The 17,650-nt window shown below is 42.8% G+C and overlaps 1 protein-coding gene and 1 long non-coding RNA gene across 2 annotated transcripts in view; one reads left to right on the forward strand and one right to left on the reverse strand.

Moving 5' to 3' along the window:
- Positions 1–344: 344 nt before the first annotated feature.
- The window catches only part of LOC122946787 (complement factor B-like), a 141,191-nt gene continuing 123,885 nt past the window's right edge, over positions 345–17,650 (reverse strand). The window contains exons 14-20 of the mRNA XM_044306597.1: positions 15,526–15,643; positions 15,229–15,373; positions 12,637–12,716; positions 10,757–10,860; positions 9,573–9,705; positions 9,241–9,290; positions 345–603 (exon numbers count right to left, since the gene is read on the reverse strand). Coding sequence (XP_044162532.1) covers positions 448–603; positions 9,241–9,290; positions 9,573–9,705; positions 10,757–10,860; positions 12,637–12,716; positions 15,229–15,373; positions 15,526–15,643 — 786 coding nt within the window. The 3' untranslated portion in view covers positions 345–447. The remainder of the gene's footprint in view (positions 604–9,240; positions 9,291–9,572; positions 9,706–10,756; positions 10,861–12,636; positions 12,717–15,228; positions 15,374–15,525; positions 15,644–17,650) is intronic.
- On the forward strand, positions 616–1,910 carry LOC122946790. The gene is made up of 3 exons (XR_006391263.1): positions 616–1,243; positions 1,326–1,391; positions 1,474–1,910. It is a non-coding gene; the product is annotated as an uncharacterized LOC122946790 (long non-coding RNA).

The raw sequence follows: 17,650 nt of genomic DNA on the forward strand, positions 1-17,650 counted from the left end.
TACTTCGTCATCTTCGATTCGCTCATCTCTAATTGGTGATTAAAATACATCTTTCAGGCAAAACTGAAGTTTTATTTATTTATTTTTTTGTCAGAAATGATCCTCTCTCAAGTAAATAACTGGGAAAAAACATTATTAATAAAAAAAAAACAGGTAATATAGGGCCTCTCTGATAAACATTAGTTCAGAGAATAAGCAGGGGTGTTACCGACAGGAGCCAATCAGATTACAGCTCTTGTATCAGAAGCAGGCAACATCGCCACCTACTGACTGCACTACTTATTATACAGGAGCCATAAATCTTACATATCATTAGGAAGTCAGAGGGTCAATAGAGTCAGAGGTAATTTCATATAATTTCAGTAGTACATTTATTGTATTTGTGCAGATGATTGTTCGTAACATTTCCGAAAGCTCTCTGAAGCACGGCGCCATCGCCTGGAAGCTTTATTCCAAGAAGTCCAACTCATACGCCTTTTCCTTTAGCCAATCCAACATGTGGAACAGGTCAGTATGGAAGTCCCGAGACAGAGACGGCACCGGACCTTTATTTCTTCTGGTTCCCGTACAGCTGTTGATCGTCCTCCAGCTAATAACACCCACCTAAACGGTGAAGAAGAAATGAAGTCAGTGCAAACAGAAAACCCCTAAACCTTACAAAAACTAACAAAAATACAAAGAGCGGATAGTGTAATATGTAATAAATAATAAGTGCTGCCTCTGGCACTCCAGCAGAGCATGGGGGTATTCCAATAAAACGTCTGTCATACACATGGTTAATCACAAATACGCATCCTCATGATATTTCATACGGCTCTGATACCATAAGTACCTATATGTTGGGGATCCGGAACCGTATCAAATATTCCTTAAACTGGGCTACTATGCTTTGATATGTATGTGAACTTCAAAACAAGTTATTTGGTTATACTTTTGAGCGGCTGTCCAGTGAAGATTAAGTACACTTAAATGAACGATGCAACGTCCGGAAGCGAGGTGTCCGGTTTCCTAGCAACGAATATAACAAACTAGGGACTCTCTGGGTGATAAACCGGATATGACGGCCACATGCGTTCCAAGGACCGGATATGACGCGCGCCTGCGGTCCAAGGACCGGAAGTGACTGTTTTGGCGTTCCACTAAGCGCCAATTTCAAACAGCTGGTAAGGGGGTATTTAGGGAAGTGAATAACATAGTGTGTGACCTTCTGGAGGAACAGGACGATACCAGAGCGCAAGGGAGCGTGAGTAAGGACCCTTTAACTGAACTTGGCAAGTTATAATTTTGGTCTGCATTGGAGCTTTATATACTATATGTCTTTACAGTTCTGGACACATTATTGGTCCCTATCTGAATGGGCTCCTGATACATATGACCGTGTCTGATGCTAAGTAAGTGCTATAAAAAGTAGGGGATATAACTATCATTAGGATTAAGTCTTTACCCTGATACATCTCTACCTTCCATCCACAGGTGGGATGTATGTGATTGGTCCCCTTGGGTCCTTGCACCTATCAGTATCTGCGCTATCTGGTCCTGTTTCCTCCACCTGTATCATAAGTGCTGCTACATTAGAGGACACTAGTATTACATATTCAGCATGGTAAGTAGGGGCCCTGTTACAGATTTTGCAATGGGGCCAATAAGTTGCTAGTTTGTAAGCCGGCCTCTCCGTTAGATGACATTCATGATGATGACACAGCCGTCTATCATTTCACCTTACTCTGCCGCCATGGGTCTCCACGTGTGCACCAGTAACCTAGTTCAGATATTGTCTCCACAGGTCCTTACTGCCAAAACGTCACTTCTTTTTGTGGAATCCTGACTACCCTTCTACACAAGATGCCCATTGTTTTGCAGAACACTCAGAGGATTTAGCCCTGCAGAACCCCAGTGTAAGGCTACATGCACATGACTGTTCAGTTTTTGCGGTCTGCAAACCACAGATCCGCAAAACACGGATTGCGTCCGTGTGTGTTCCGCAATTTGCGGAACGGCACGGACAGCCTTTAATATAACTGCCTATTCTTGTCCGCAAAGCGCGGCCAAGAATAGGACAGGTTATATTTTTTTTTGCGGGGCCACGGAACAGAGCAACGGATGTGGAAAGCACACGGAGTGCTGTCCACACCTTTTGCGGCCCCATTGAAGTGAATGCGAAATGCACACGGACGACATCCGTGTTTTGCAGATCCACGGTTTGCGGACCGCAAAAAAGGGAACAGTCGTGTGCATGTAGCCTTACTGCGGCTCGGATGCGGACCAAAACAACGGCCGTGTAATGTTATACTTTGTTTTGCACCCAGCATAACCATGGATGGATGGCACAGCCAGGGTAACAATCCTGGCTCAGTCCTTGTAGAATGGTAGCTGTTGGCTGGTCCTATCCCTAACTGTAAGTTAGTTCAGAGTTTTCAGAGGAAGTGATCAGTTGTGTTATGCCATCTCTGCGTGACTTACCAAGAAAGAGACCTTGACGTTGAGATACAGAGAGATAGGAAAAAAAATGAAAAAGTCGAAAACCTAGAGTCTGCATGGCTGAGCAATGGAGTAGTAAAGTAAGCTGCTAATAAAGCTGTTAATACTTTACTGCCTTGAAGTACATCGTTAGGGCGCTCTATGCACCTGGACACAACCTGGCCAGCTGTAACTCTAAAACCCTGTAAGTGAACATTACTGCCACCATTACAAGAGTACAATTGCCCACCATAGATTCTGCAGGAAGAAACTTGAGAAAGATAGAGACGCAAGAAGGCCATAACTCCCATCCATGCGTAAATCTGTACATTGTTGTCTGGGAAGAATTGCACCGTCTACAATTGGTACAGTGTTTTTTGCTATAATTGGATGCACTAAAACTCCCATTTTACACTAAAGTAAACAGAGATGATTGTTCTGCTACAAATGGCCTTGTTACTGACTCCTGCACCATATTCTGGCTATTGTTCTCTACGGACCTTGTCTTGCACCCCCTACAAACACTCAACATCACAGGCACTCCAGCTATTATCAGGCAGGAGCCCCAAAGCCAGGGTGTGCCCTCGTTCCACTGCATGGGTCCTAGGGAGCAACAGTATGAAAGCCGCCATGATTGACTGTAACAGCCTGAGCCAAAACTACTGCTATTTTCTGCTCCAGCTCCTCAGGGGCGTGCTACAACAGCAACTCTCTAATCTCTATCCTTTTTCCATTCCAGCTCTGGGCTGGGACACTCGCAGACCATTTTTAGGCTCGGACTATGCAATGACTTGTGGCCTTGTAACATTAAGATTGCAAAAGTCACGCTGAGGCTACAGTCAGGCGTCCGCAAATTGCAGATCCGCAAAACACAGAACGCACATGGACGGCACTCTCATAGAAAAAGCCTATTCTTGTCCGCAATTGCCGTCAAGAATAGGACATGTTCTATTTTTTTTGCGGAAGTGCGGAACGGAAGCGCGGATGCGAACAGCACATAGTGTGCTGTCCGCATCTTTTCCGGCCCCATTGAAAATCAAGTGGTTTGCACCGGTTCCAAAAAACAGATGCGGACCCATTCATGCGGACGTGAGAATGGACCCTTACCCTGGGTTCAGACCTGAGCGTTCTGAAACGAGCGCTCTGTATGCGCGATTGTACGGGCGTTTACAATCGCGCATACAGAGACAGGCGTGCACACATTGTCGCGCGTTCCCGAATATCTATGTGCGGGAACGCGCGACAAACGCCCCCAAAAATGCTCAAGAACTTGTTTGAGCGTCGGGCGTTTTACAGCGCGATCGTATGCGCTGTAAAACGCCCAGGTGAGAACCATTCTCATAGGGAAGCATTGGTTTCTCCTTGTTGAGCGTTTTACAGCGTGTAGGAACGCGCTGTAAAACGCTCAGGTGTGAACTTAGGGTTACAGTGAATGAGGTGGTGCAGAAATGAAGCAAAGGCTGTCCAGGCATGCTGGGAGTTGTAGTTTTGCAACAGCTGGAGGAACGCTGGTTGGGAAACACTGCTCTAAATGATTGTCTAAATACATTAAGGATAAGTTGGCAGGTCACAACCTCCCCACAACCCTTGATGACTTAATTTTCCTTGTTTCTAAAGTGGTCCTCCGTTTCTGAGAGAGGTTTTTTGAAAGGGAATAGATCTGTCGACATTCTACACTTGAGCCCATGCAATTGGGTTGATTTGTCCTAACTCCACAAGAAAGGAGCAATGAGCTAACCCCCCAGACTATTTCTGTATTGTAGAAAAGAACATCACCAGTGTTGCAACTGTCTTGTATGTCCAAAGATGTCAGAAAACTACTGGGACTAGGTGACCGTGGGGACATCATCTTATACCTGACTGCTACATGCTATGATGACAAATTTCTGGTGTCTGCCACTCAAAATAACAAGACCAATGTTCATTTTATGGCTTTACAAGATCCTGGATTCATCAATCTTAACCTGGTAAACATACTTCAAATTCTTCTGCTGTTACTTCAAAATCCTGTTTATTTAATTCCTATTGATAGATCTCCATTTTTCCTGGGCCATGTTGTCTACCATATGGGCCCAGTTCATAATCAAGTGGGTGCCCTTTATTCTGAAAATATTCCAGTACTCTAGGGTATGCCCTGGCTCAGGCGTCATTCACCATCTGTTGACTGGTTATTCACCCAGATCAATCACTCAAGTACCTTCTGCTTCCATTAATGCTTCCCAAGCTTAAGTCATCTTCATTCTCTTCCATTAGGATCTGTATCCACAATTCAAAATCCTTATCTGGATTTTTGTGATGTAGTTATGTATATTGATCTAAACAAAGGGTGAAGACTCTACTGAAACATCATCCCCTTGATTATCCCATTCCAATTTTCCTTGTGGCAGCGGCAGCCCGCTCTCCTCCAGCTCATAAAGGGCAAGTACACACTAGTCTTCAACCTTGGGGTACTTACAGGATCTTCCAGTGTAGGAAGGTTCCTGAGCATTAAGTTCCTAGTTCTCTAGTGTTCTGCTAGGTGTGCTGTCATACTTTGTCAGACGAGTACCAACTTCTGCCTGTTTTCCCGATTTCACCCTTCTCTGCCTGTTCTGACCCCTGCCCGATTCCTGTACTGACCCGGACTGCCTGCCCAGACCTTGAACTGTTTTTTGGATTGCACATACTCTGTCTCCCCTGATCTGGGCTTGTCCCCAACTATCACTTTCTATTGACTTCCCCATGGGTCAGCTGTCAACCTAACTGAGATTACTCCAAGAGATAGTGGCCTGGTTGTTCCCCTTAAGCAAAGTCCAGATCCTTGTATAGGGTTTAAAAGATGAAAACCAGGGAGGGGGGCAAGTGAAGGCTCTTAGGCGTAACCCCAAGTCAAATCTGTCCCATTGACACAGTGGTTCCACACCCTCTGTGTAACACTCCCTGGTCTTGAGCTTCCCAGAAGAAGGGTATATCCTCTGTCTCTGCCTAAAACCAAAGGCAATGTCACCTTATTTTAACGAAAGCCTAAAGAGAGCCTTCATCTGGAAAAGTTTCTTGCCTGCCAAAGCAGCATACCTCTTATTGAAGAAGGACGAATCTCTGAGACCCTGTATAAATTATCATGGTCTGAAAAAGGTCATGGAGAGACCAATAACCACCACCTCTTATCTCCAAGCTTTTTAACTTGATCCAAGGGGCTTAATTTTTTATCAGACTGGATCTTCGTGGAGCCTATGATCTGATCCAAATTAAGGAGGATGACAGGTGGAACCCATCTACTCAATGTTAACTCACTTTTATGAAGGTTACAGAAAAATCTTTATTCTTCTCCCACTTCCTAAAACTCAACATGGAGAAAACTGAATTCATTGTCTTTCCCCCATGTCACTCAGCCCCAATACTTGACCTGTCCATTACAGTTAATAGCACAACGCTTTCTCCACACTTGAGGGTCTGCTGTCTGGGAATAACATTTGATCCTGCCCTGTCCTTTAAGCCACACATCCAAACCCACCTCCACCTGCCGTTTCCAACTTAAGAATATCTCTTGTATTCGCTCCTTCCTCACCCCTGAGTCAACTAAAATACTAGTGCATGCTCTCGTCATCTCCCGTCTGGACTACTGCAACATCCTCCTGTGTGGCCTCCCATCCAGCACTCTCGCTCCTCTCCAATCTATTCTCGACTCCGCTGCCCAATTAATTCACCTATTCCCTCCTTTCTCCTCTGCCTCCCCCCTTTGCCAATCTCTTCACTGGCTCCCCACTGCCCAGAGAATACTAACAACTACATGTAAGGCTGTCCACAACCTGTCCCCTCTTCACAACCTCCTCCTCTGTTCTCCTCTTGTAGTGTACGGGAGAGTAATACCCCGTCACTACAGAAGGGTCACTTGGGTATTGTCGTTCCCCCTGTATTTATGGGGAGGTTGGTATAGAATATCTTATAATGTCATGCTATGTATTTTCCTGTTACTGTGAAACGTGCATATGCAGGCCGGCTAGGGTGTTATTCCAGCTCTGAGTCACTAGAGGGAGCTAGGGAGCCCTAGGTTATATAAGGCCCAGTCAGGAAGTAGTAGCAGGAGACAGACAGTGGGAGCAGAGGTCAGAAATGATCCTGTGTCTGAGTGAAGGCCAGGCTATGGGCCTGTGAGAGCAGAGCAGGCCTGAAGCCTGCCGACTAGGAGAGGGTAGTAAAGGCCCTGTAACCGGGTTCCGGATCCAAGGAAAAGGTTCCCCTCCTGAGTCATCATCCGTTTAGCTGAGACAGCATAAGCAAGCCATCAGCCAAGACACAGAATACCACAGAGGCCGATCAGATAAAGCAAGAGGTACTCAAGATAACAGAGGAGGTACTAGATAAGGACAGCTTCAAGGGTACGCCAGATAAAGGGCATTAGACCTTGGAGAGAACGTCACATGTGTCAGGACCAGTCAGGAATAGTGTGCAAGCCGCCTGTACTGCATCTCCTGCAATCAACACTCTGTATAAAACATTGCTGTGACCGGCCATTCTGTAATTCCAATAACCACCTGTATTCTTATGGAAAACCAACTGTCTTTCATGGAACGGCGCTTCCAACTGCGTCCATGTATTACTATTGCTGATATTCAGTAAAGTTCCAGTTTTTGTTGGCTACCATATGCTTGCTTCATTCTTCCACCATACCATACACGGCGTGTCACCGTTTAATTGACACTGGCGTCACGAACTTTTAATCATCTGCCTGTTCCAGTATCTGACCAAAATTGAAGACGACAGTGGATCCCAGGTTAGTGAGTCAAACTGCACTACAAAGCCCAGCATACACTACTGACCCCCTGGGATACTGCACTCTCATCTGTTTTTCACACAATCGACTACAAGCAGGGGCGTACATACAGGGGTCGCAGTTGCGACGGGGCCCGGCACTCCAGGGGGCCAGGCCGCCTACCCAGGGCCCGCCGCCCAGTGTTGCGTTTCTGCGTTGCAGTGCCAGGCCAGCCCTAACCTCCTTGAGTCTCCTCCCCCTGATTCTCCTCCCCGTGCGGGTGCGGCATGCCTCGTCATTTCCTGTTGGGCGGCCGCACCGGACATGACGTTTCCCTAGGCTGTGCAGGCGCACAACAACGCCTAGATGCAGCAGGGAGAAAGTGCCGGAAAATCTTTCGGGAGAGCGCGAAGAAGCCGGTGCCGGTCCGGAAGTGAAGATAAGATTTGTAAAAAAAAAAAGGTCTTCATAATTGCTCACCACATTTATGGTGAGTGAGTTCAGAGTAGGATCTGATGGGGGCTGGCTTTATAACTAGCTCTGATATATTTCTGTAGCCTGCAACCTCTGACTGCCCAGTTGGGCTGAAACTACTACACCCAACATGTTCTGGCAGTAATAGTAAATGGATATTGGTGCAATTCTGAGCTACTAGTCTATATAATACATTTGCATTATAGGTGCAGATCCGTCTGTGCAGATACCAGACGGGTCCGCACCTAACGCAGGTGTGAAAGTAGTCTTAGTTATAAAGCCATTGATAGGCCAATGAAGTATTTTACCATATGAAGGCAAAAGAAATGCATGACAAAACCAGCTCTGCTACATCATTTTTTTTCATTCTGCGTGCTTCTAATGACAAATAATGTACATACCTCCCAGCTCTTGCCCTTGGCGAATCGCACAGAGGTAGAGCTTGGCGGGACAGCAGGATTGCCATCCATGGTTCAGTTTTGCACCGGGGCCCCATGGATTGTGTGTACGCCACTGACTACAGGATTTCTCACATGCCTTTCCCCTACTCTGGAACCCTCTACCCAGCACATTAGGCTCTCCCCCAACATCCAAACCTTCAAGAGTAACCTGAAAACCCACCTTTTAAGGAAAGCCTACCATCTGCAATGAGCCTGCTGCCACCGCACAGCCACATGAGCAGCATTTACCCTCACCTACTGTGTTCTCCCCTTCCATTATAGAATGTAATCTCTTGCTGGCAGGGTCCTCTACCCCTTTGTACCTGCGTGTTAATAGTTTCTTCTTTATTATATTTTTATATTTGTGTAACCTTGTCTGGATATACAGCACTATGGAATTAATGGCGCTTTAAAATAAATAATAATCTGTGTCATCATTCATCAGAATAACTGGCCGACCGACTGTGTCAGTGGCGACTGTGTTACAGAATGGAGCTGTATGTTAACATTTATTCCTAGAGCAAACCGTGAAGTGGAACGTCTCTCCTGTTATTCCAATGTGAACACTGGTCGAGTGCAAAAGTATTTTATTTTAGTTGTGACTGTGTACTTTAAAGAATGTGGACTCTTTTCTTACTACAATTGCTGTACCTGGAGTTTAGTTGTGTGATTTTTTTTATTTTTTTTGAGGGATGGATAATATTATTATATTGGATCTATTAAGGTGCTTTATAAAAACTTTAAAATTTGGGTCAAGATTGTTCATAATTAGGAGTGGTGCTCACAGGACTTTTCACTGGTTTCTAGTTTACACCCACCTAATGACATGAGAAGAGAACATGGCATCTATTCCCTCACCCCTAGTGGAGTAGAGGGAAGCATGACCCTGGGGTTGGATGTTCCTTCCATGGTTTGCTGTGAAGAGAGGGAGCCATGTGGAACAGAAGGTGTGTCCAACTTGGGCCAATGCCTCCCTCTCCATAGACCATAGAGGCTGCCTCTAGGCATGCAGCGAACATTTGGTTTTCCCATTTGAAATCCTATTACAGTATGGTGGACAATAGACCCAACATGTAGCAAACCCAGCCCTAAAACCTGAAGGGCAAAGAGATGAGCTTCTATATGAAAGTCACTTACCTGAATGTAGCGTTGCTTGTATTGCACAATAACAGGACCTCCAGAGTCACCTTAAATAAGACAAAAATACATTTAACGCTGGTCTCATGGTTGTACTAGGCCTTTTCCAATAATGACCAAGTATTTCTCAATTGAGGGGTTCCAGCTGTCCCCAAGCTGCCATTCAGGAGTATGTAAATCCCTCCTCTTGGTGTTCCTTAATCCCATTCCCCCTAATGCCGTAGGGAGGTGATGGGGGATGCAGTTGGTAACCATAATACTAAATTACCGGTGGGTTGTGGTCATGAACACACCCAAAGGAAGTTCTGAAACAAAAGACTATGAATGTTTACCTTTGCAGGTTTGTGGATCCACCTGAGGTTCTATTCCCCCCGTACATAAGAAATTGTCAGTCACAGCGTCTCTAATGTCTGGAATATCCTTGAATTTATACATTTTTTTGGTATCATCTAGACAGGCTTGTCTCTGTGGAGGAGAAGAGAAGTTGCCATTGCAAAAAGGAAACTGTTTATTGTACAAAGCAAATTACATCCTTAACCAGCTCAAGACCGGGCCTTTTAACGTCTTCCTGACCGGGCACATTTTCCATTTTTTTAGTACATGCATCTTTGAAAGCCATAACTTTTTTTTCTATTCAGTTATGTAAATATTTTTTGTGCCTTTATTCAGTGATACATGGGGCTTTATTTTTATGTCATTTTTAGTATTTTTTGTCTATTTTTTTTATAAGATGGAAATATAAAATAAAGGGGGAAATAGTCTATTTTTCATATTTTTAAAATCTAATATTTTCTTTTATTATGTCACCTTTATATATTAGTCGCTTTGATATATGGGTTGTATGGATTATGGTCACTGGGAGGGAGGCCTAGAAGCTGCGGTATGGCATGTGGTGGTGTTTTTTGTCTTTGTGTTTAATTCACTGTACAGCCTCACTGGAGAGCTGATCTGGTTCTACTAAGACCCAGCAGCTCTGGCAGACTCCGGGGCCCCTGAAATCACATGACCGCTGGGAGCAGAGGAAGAAGCGGCATTGCTGTTTTCTGTTCTCTATACAGAATGCTCACTCAGCACTGTGTATACTCTGTGTCTGTGAAAAAAGTCCCTGCCTCCTCTATGCGGAGCCCTGCTGTCACTGACAGCCGTCTTCCTGCTTCTGCATTTTAGAAAGGCTGTGCAGAGATAGAAGATGACCGGCCGGACACGTAAAGTCAACGGACTGAATCTCCACCTTTTATAATAATAAAAAAAAATAACTAAAGGAAATGTTCACTTGATGATATATAAAGGCTGAAAAATAGGATGCTGTTTTCAAGAAAATTCAGCATGAGAAATGTTTTGTAGGTGTGTTGACCTGTTTTTGATGCACGGACTGATCAGTGCAGAATGCCGGCCAAGAGCTAATACTTCTAATCAGCAGCATAGAAATCAATAGAATGTTTTTTGAGAGCGTAATCCACACAAAACATCCAGTAAAAAATATGGTGTGAACATGTTCATTGCTCATTCTTCTTACCTTACTCCCTCGCTTTATCAACACATCCTTCCTTTCCAATTGATTCTTTCTTTCCTCTGCAACAAACATGGCCTTCACCGCTTCAGACGAGAGGATTTCCTTTTCTAGAAAATAAAAAACATTTATGGGTTCAGACTTTTTTTTTTCTTTCATTTTCATTGCTCAGATTACTATGTTTTCATTCTACTCAATGGCACTTTAGACTGTAGACCTAGTGATTTTGTCTGCTGACACCCACCACTAGGGGGAGCTGATTGAAGACATTTTAATACAACTCCCATTGAACTCAATAATAAATCTGTCTCCCCCTAGTGGTAGCTATAGACAGCCAGAATTGGCTGTGTGAGGGGAAGCAAATTATTTGGAACTTTGTATCATAAAAATGAACTCTGATTCCTTTACAGTGCCTTGAAAAGGTATTCATACCCCTTGAACGTTTCCAAATTTTTTTCATGTTACACCCACAAACTTAAATGTAGTTTTGGGGGATTTTATGCGATAGACCAACACAAAGTAGCAAGTATATGTGAAGTTAAAAAAAAATGATAGATGTTTTTTAAAATGTTTAACAAATAAAACATTGGAAAGTGTGGTGTGCATTTGTATTCAGCCCCCCTGAGTCAATACTTTGTAGGACCACCTTTTGCTGAAATTACAGCTGCAAGTCTTTTGGGGGATGTCTCTACCAGCTTTGAACATCCAGAGGCTGACATTTTTGCCTTCTTTTTCTTTACAAAATACAGTGGCTCGCGCTCAGTCAGAATGGATGGAGAGCATCTGTGAATGGTGTCAACTCTTTTGCAGACTCTACCAGGTTTTCCCCCGGGATTGCCCTGTATTTATCCATCTTCCAAACAACTCTGACCAGATTTCCTGTCTATGTTGAAGAAAAGCATCCCCGCAGCATGATGCTGCCATCACCATGTTTCACTGTGGGGATGATGCCTTCCGGATGGTGTGCAGGGTCAGTTTTCCACCACACATAGCGTTTTGCATTTAGACCAAAAACTTTGGTCTCATCTGACCAGAGCACCTTCTTCCATATCTTTGCTGTGAGCCCTACATGGCTTGTGGCAAACTGCAAATGGGACTTCCTATGGCTTGCTTTCAAAAATGACTTTCTTCTTACTACTCTTCCACAAAGGCCAGATTTGTGGAGTACACCACTAATAGTTGTCCTATGGACAGATTCTCTCACCTCAGCTGTGAATTTCTGCAGCTCATCCAGAGTGACCATGGGCCTCTTGGCTGCTTTTCTAATTAGTGCTCTCCTTGCTTGGGCTGTCAGTTTAGGTTGGTGGCCATATCTTGGTAGTTTTACAGTTGTGCCATTCTCCCCCATTTATGGATTATGGATTGAACAGTGCTCTGTGAGAAGTTCGGAGCTTGGGATATTTTTTTATAACCTAACCCTGCTTTACACTTATCCACAACTTTATCCCTGACCTGTCTGGTGTGTTCCTTGGTTTTCTGTTACATCACTAATGTTCACTAACAAACCTCTGAGGCCTTCACAGAGCAGCTACAGTTATACTGAGAATAAATTACAAACAGGTGGATTCTATTTACTAATTTGGTGACTTATAAAGGGAATTGGTCACTCTATTTTATTTAGGGGTATCAGAGTACAAGGGGCTGAATACAAATGCACGCCACACTTTTAAGATTTTTATTTATTACAAATTTTCACTTTTTTCACTTCACACATACTTGCGTAACGTGAAAAAAATGTGGAAATGTTCAAGGGGTATGAATACTTTTTCAAGGCACTGCAAATTTACTGTAAAATTAATCAGAACAGAATATTGAACCTAAACATGAAACCATGTCTATAGCTGGAAGCAAATCTATTGTGTTAAATTCTTCCTTCTGACACTCACCGTGATCACTGCATGTTACAGATTTCCCTAGTTTCCTCAAAGCCCAGGATGTCCCCGATGTGCATGGAAGGCAAATGGGTCTGCAGGAAAAGCAAGCAGAGTTATATTTGCTTTCTAAATAATTATATTCAATTCCACTCTATTTAAATAAGCTGTAAATCAAATTTATAGGACTTATCTAGTCCTATAGATGGCACTGTCTGCTCAATACAGACTTTCTCCAGCATGCCTGCAGTGGGTTTCCATCTCTCCAGTGTCTAAATGAAGCCATATAAATATTATTGGAAATGGCTACTTAACCCTTTAAGGACATTGCCATTGTTCGCCAAATTTTGGAAATCTGACATGTGTCACTTTATGTGGCAATAACTTTGGAACACTTTTACTTATCCAAGCCATTCTGAGATTGTTTTCTCATGATACTATGTACTTCATGATAATGGTAAATTTGAGTCAATATAAATCACCTTTATTTTTATTTATTTTTTAAATCCTAAATTTAGAGAAAATTTCGAATATTAGAAGCAGTTCTTAATTATTTTTTTTTAAAGTTCCAAAACCCACTTTTTTAAGGACAAGTTCAGTTATGAAGTCACTTTGTGGTGCTTACATAACAGAAACCACCCATAAATTACCCCAATTTAGAAACTACACCAAACAAGTTATTAAAAACTGATTTTACATTTTTTTTTTTTAACCCTTTAGGTGTTCCACAAGAATTAAAGGAAAATGGAGATACAATTTAAAAATTTCACTTTTTCCATTTTAATCCATTTTTTTTCTCTAACACATCAAGGGTTAACAGCCAAAGAAAACTCTAAATCTATTACCCTGATTCTGCAGTTTACACAAACACCCTATAAGTGGCCATAAATTGCTGTACAGGCACACGGCAGGGCGCAGAAGGAAAGGAGTGCCATATAGTTTTTGGAGGGCAGGTTTTGCTCTACAGTTTTTTAGACATAATGCCTCATTTCTAGCCCCCCTCATTCACCCTGCGGTAGAAACAATCAAAAAGTGACCCGCATTTTGGAAACTACGGGATGAGGTGACAGTTTTGATACTATTTTGGGGTACATATGAATTTTGATTGCTTTATATTACACTTTTTGCGAGGCATGGTTACCACAAATGGCTATTCTGGCATAGTTTTAATTTTTTTTAAATGTTCACCTGACAGGTTAGATCAGGTGAAATTTTTATACAGCAGGTTGTTACGGACGTGACAATATCAAACATGTCTACTTTTTGTTTGTTTGTTTGTTTCAGTTTTACCCAATAAAGCATTTTTGAAAAAAAAATCATGTTTCTGTGTCTCCATTTTCTGAAAGACATATTTTTTCTATTTTTCTGCCGATTGTCTTGTGTAGAGGCTCATTTTTTTGTGGGAAGAATTAACATTTTTATTGGTATCGATTTTGGGTACATAAGATTTTTTTGATCTTTCAATATTACACTTTATGGGGCAAGTAGACCAAAAAATTGGTTGTTTTGGCACAGCTTTTATTTAATTTTTTATACATATAGAACCAGGCAAAGAGCTTGCCCATATAATCGTGCAAACCACAGTTCCTGATGGTCACCTTAACATTGCTATAATGTTTTATTGCTAAGTTACATGTTCTGATTTGTTATATTTGTGTACCTAATAGCATTTTTTGGACATTAATGGTTAAAACCTTGCCTCACTGACTTAGGTTTCCAGGAGATGAACTGGGTCCCCCCCCCTGGTTATTCAGTGCAGTCTGTTCTCTAACTGTGCTACAGTGAGGACCTACATGTGCATGCTCCTCAGAGCTAGGCCCAAGTTCAGAGAATCCTCATCTCAGAGACTTCTACAGCTGAAGAAGCAACTTTAACATCAGAGTGCTCCAGAGAGAATAAATTAGAAGATCTAGGATCCTGAAGGCCGTGCATTGGAGTCAGACAGCAACGTATTGTGCATGGTTATGGTCTAGAAACTTTGCCTCTGTGAGAGGGAACATTGCTGAAACATCCTTTGAAACTCAGAGATAATTTGGCCAACCATATCTGAAATCTGAACCCCCTCAGCCCAGGAACTGCCAAAACATTTAACAAGAACCTCATTGCCTGTCTATGGTTCTGTTGAGAGACTTTAGAAAGAGATAGAGAGACATGGAGAAGGAGTTCTAAACCCTCAAACATTGCTGCCGTCCATACATTGCTATTAGGGAAGGATTGCGCTGTGTTATGTGTTATTGCTGGATGTACTACTACTCCCAACCTGCACTTTAGTAAAGAGAGAGACGTATTTATTGGCATCAACTGTCCTTGTAAATGACTCCACCATTTGCTGGCCACTTTACCTACTCTCCTGCCTTGCGCCTAGACCAATATAACAGGCACCCCAACTACCATCAGGCAGAAGCCTCAACTTTAGAAAGTGCCCCGAGGGAAGAAAGGGTGTGCCCTCCACTCACTGCACGACCCTGGGGAACCATAATCACTACTCCTATCCTCCAATAACTCCTCCTGGCCACTGCACATCCAGCCACAGTGCTCATAATCACAATGCCTCCACACTCAGTCCCTGCACCCTATAAGTTAGTCATGGTGCTCCATGACTTTTACCTGCGATTTGAGGAAAATTCAATCTTCGTTTTCAGTTCAATGAGAGCCAAATCATAATCAAAGGATTTCTCCACTTTCTTGTCCTGTTTGCCAGCTGGGTTGTACTTATTATGACGGTGGAGGTTCTTCACTTTGTATTGCCTACCTACAATAAATGGAAGAAAATAGGGTAACATGCGCAGTCCTGTGCGCCTCACACTTTGAAATGGCCCCCAATCTGCTCATATCTCTGCCAGAACACGGAGGTTGTAGATGGACAACAGCTGGAGATTGAATGAAATCCATGGGAGCACTTACCTCCGACTTCTACACTAATAGCATGGAGTTCTTCATCTAGATTAAAGCAGTGAGCAGCAGTCAAGATAAAATCTCTGCTTATGATAGAGCCTTTACATGTTTCTTGAGAACCAGGGCGCTATAATAAAAAAAGGGAATATTTTTTATTAGCAGTTCCAATGAATACCTGTATGTGATGTTTGCTGTCTTCTGGCACCAGAACACGTTTTCTCCAGCTACAGCTGACGTCCATCCACCTTAGTTCATTAGAACTCAGTTTTTCACAATCTTGCTCATGTTCTCTCTCTTCAATCAGTTTAGATCACTACTGTATTTGAAGAATGTGAAATGTCAGAATAAAAACAAGACACGAGGATTTACTTAAAGGGGTTGTTTCACTTCAGCAAATTGCATTTATTATGTACAGGAAGTTAATACAAGGCACATACTAATGTATTGTGATTGTCCATATTGCTTCCTTTGCTGGCTTCATTCATTTTTCCATCACATTATACACAGCTCATTGCCAAGATTACGACCAACCTGCAATTCACCAGCGGTGGTCGTGCTTGCACACGATAGGAAAAAGCAGTGGCCTGTGTGCACTCCAGAGAGGCCAGTAGCTGGCCAGCTAAGACTTGTCTTAGGTTGCTAGTATAGCTTATATGTGTATACAGCTAGACCTGCCAATAGCCTTAATACAGTTCCTATGTTTATGTGTTAAAGACAAAAGCAGAGTTATTTACTGTGACATCATGTTTTGGATGTCATATACCTGTTATATATTTTGTGTTCACGGAAGCAGAAAAAGATAATATGCCTTTAAGATTCATTTTGTAATGAAAGGTAAGCTCAGTGACACAGCAAAAACAGAAAGTATAGTGTTAATCTGTTGTTGCTGGGCAGAAGTCTTGACCAATCACAGGAAGCGTCTCACACAGCAAGAGTTTTCACCAATCACAACCAGCCTCACACACAGCCTGTCTGGGAATTCCCCCTGCTCCTGCTGCTAGAATCATTATTCACCAGACACAGGAGCTGAAGAGACATTCACTCCACTGAGAGCTGAGTTTTATGGGAACAAGAGGCCAAAATAGGTAGTTAAAACAGTTATATAATGTTCATATTTCTAGTATTGTGTTTAGAACTGTATACTGAACTAGATTTATATGTGTTTACTTACAGTTTCACCAATTCCAAATCAATTGCAACCATACAAATTGCAAGCATACAATTGCAAGCATTCAGATTCCATATTGCAATCCAAATTGCATTCAACCATACCAGATAATACTCAACCAATCTGCAAATAGTTAATGCAAACTGCAACTCCAGTTTAGCCAGTAGAACTGTTAAATCTCAGATATACCTCTCAGAGAGATCATAAAGTGCTTAAATAACTTTAAGTGACAGTACAGATAGTGAAGAGAGAAATATATCCACCATTTTATGTTGAATGACAAGATTGAACAGTTGAACCACCATCTTATGCATACCGCCATTTTGTGATATCTTTTCAACACGTGTTATGTACATAGACTATCTGCTGCGGAGGTGGCAGGGTTATATGAAGAAAAGTTAAAGTTAATAAAAAAGTTATTTTAAGCATTTGGTGTGCTCTTTAAACCTAGTGTTTCCATAGAACGGTGCTAGAGGAATTACAGAGTAATAGACAGTCTGGTTAGACTAAAAGTCAGAGATATCAAAATTCTTCTAATGCCACAGCGCAAAAAGCACTTCATAGTGCTGTTCCTGCCACAGTGGAACTATTTTGCAACTTGCACAGTAAAGAGCGCATTAGAGCAGCGGAGTGCCAGCATATACCGCCACGCAGCAACTGTTTTCTGAGTGAGCAAACAAAGACATCTCATAAAGGCCATATAATGTGTGCATTTGTCAAACTGCAGCCGACTCCTAAAGTGGCAGAATGGCAAAGGCAAAATAGTCAGAGAAAGAGTGCCAACCCTCCTGCGATCCCGAGAGAGAAAGACGCATGGTGGGAGGCCAAAATCCAGTGCCTGAACCGCTATCCACGGAGAGACCATGTACTGCAGCCAGCTAGTTTCCCGCCACTAGGCCCAAAAACTGCAGCAGCGTATCCAAGCCAGCACATTGCAAGTCAGCACAAAGCATTGCAAGTCTGCAC

Source organism: Bufo gargarizans, chromosome 9 (assembly GCF_014858855.1).
Source record: "Bufo gargarizans isolate SCDJY-AF-19 chromosome 9, ASM1485885v1, whole genome shotgun sequence".
In the NCBI taxonomy this organism is placed as follows: domain Eukaryota; kingdom Metazoa; phylum Chordata; class Amphibia; order Anura; family Bufonidae; genus Bufo; species Bufo gargarizans.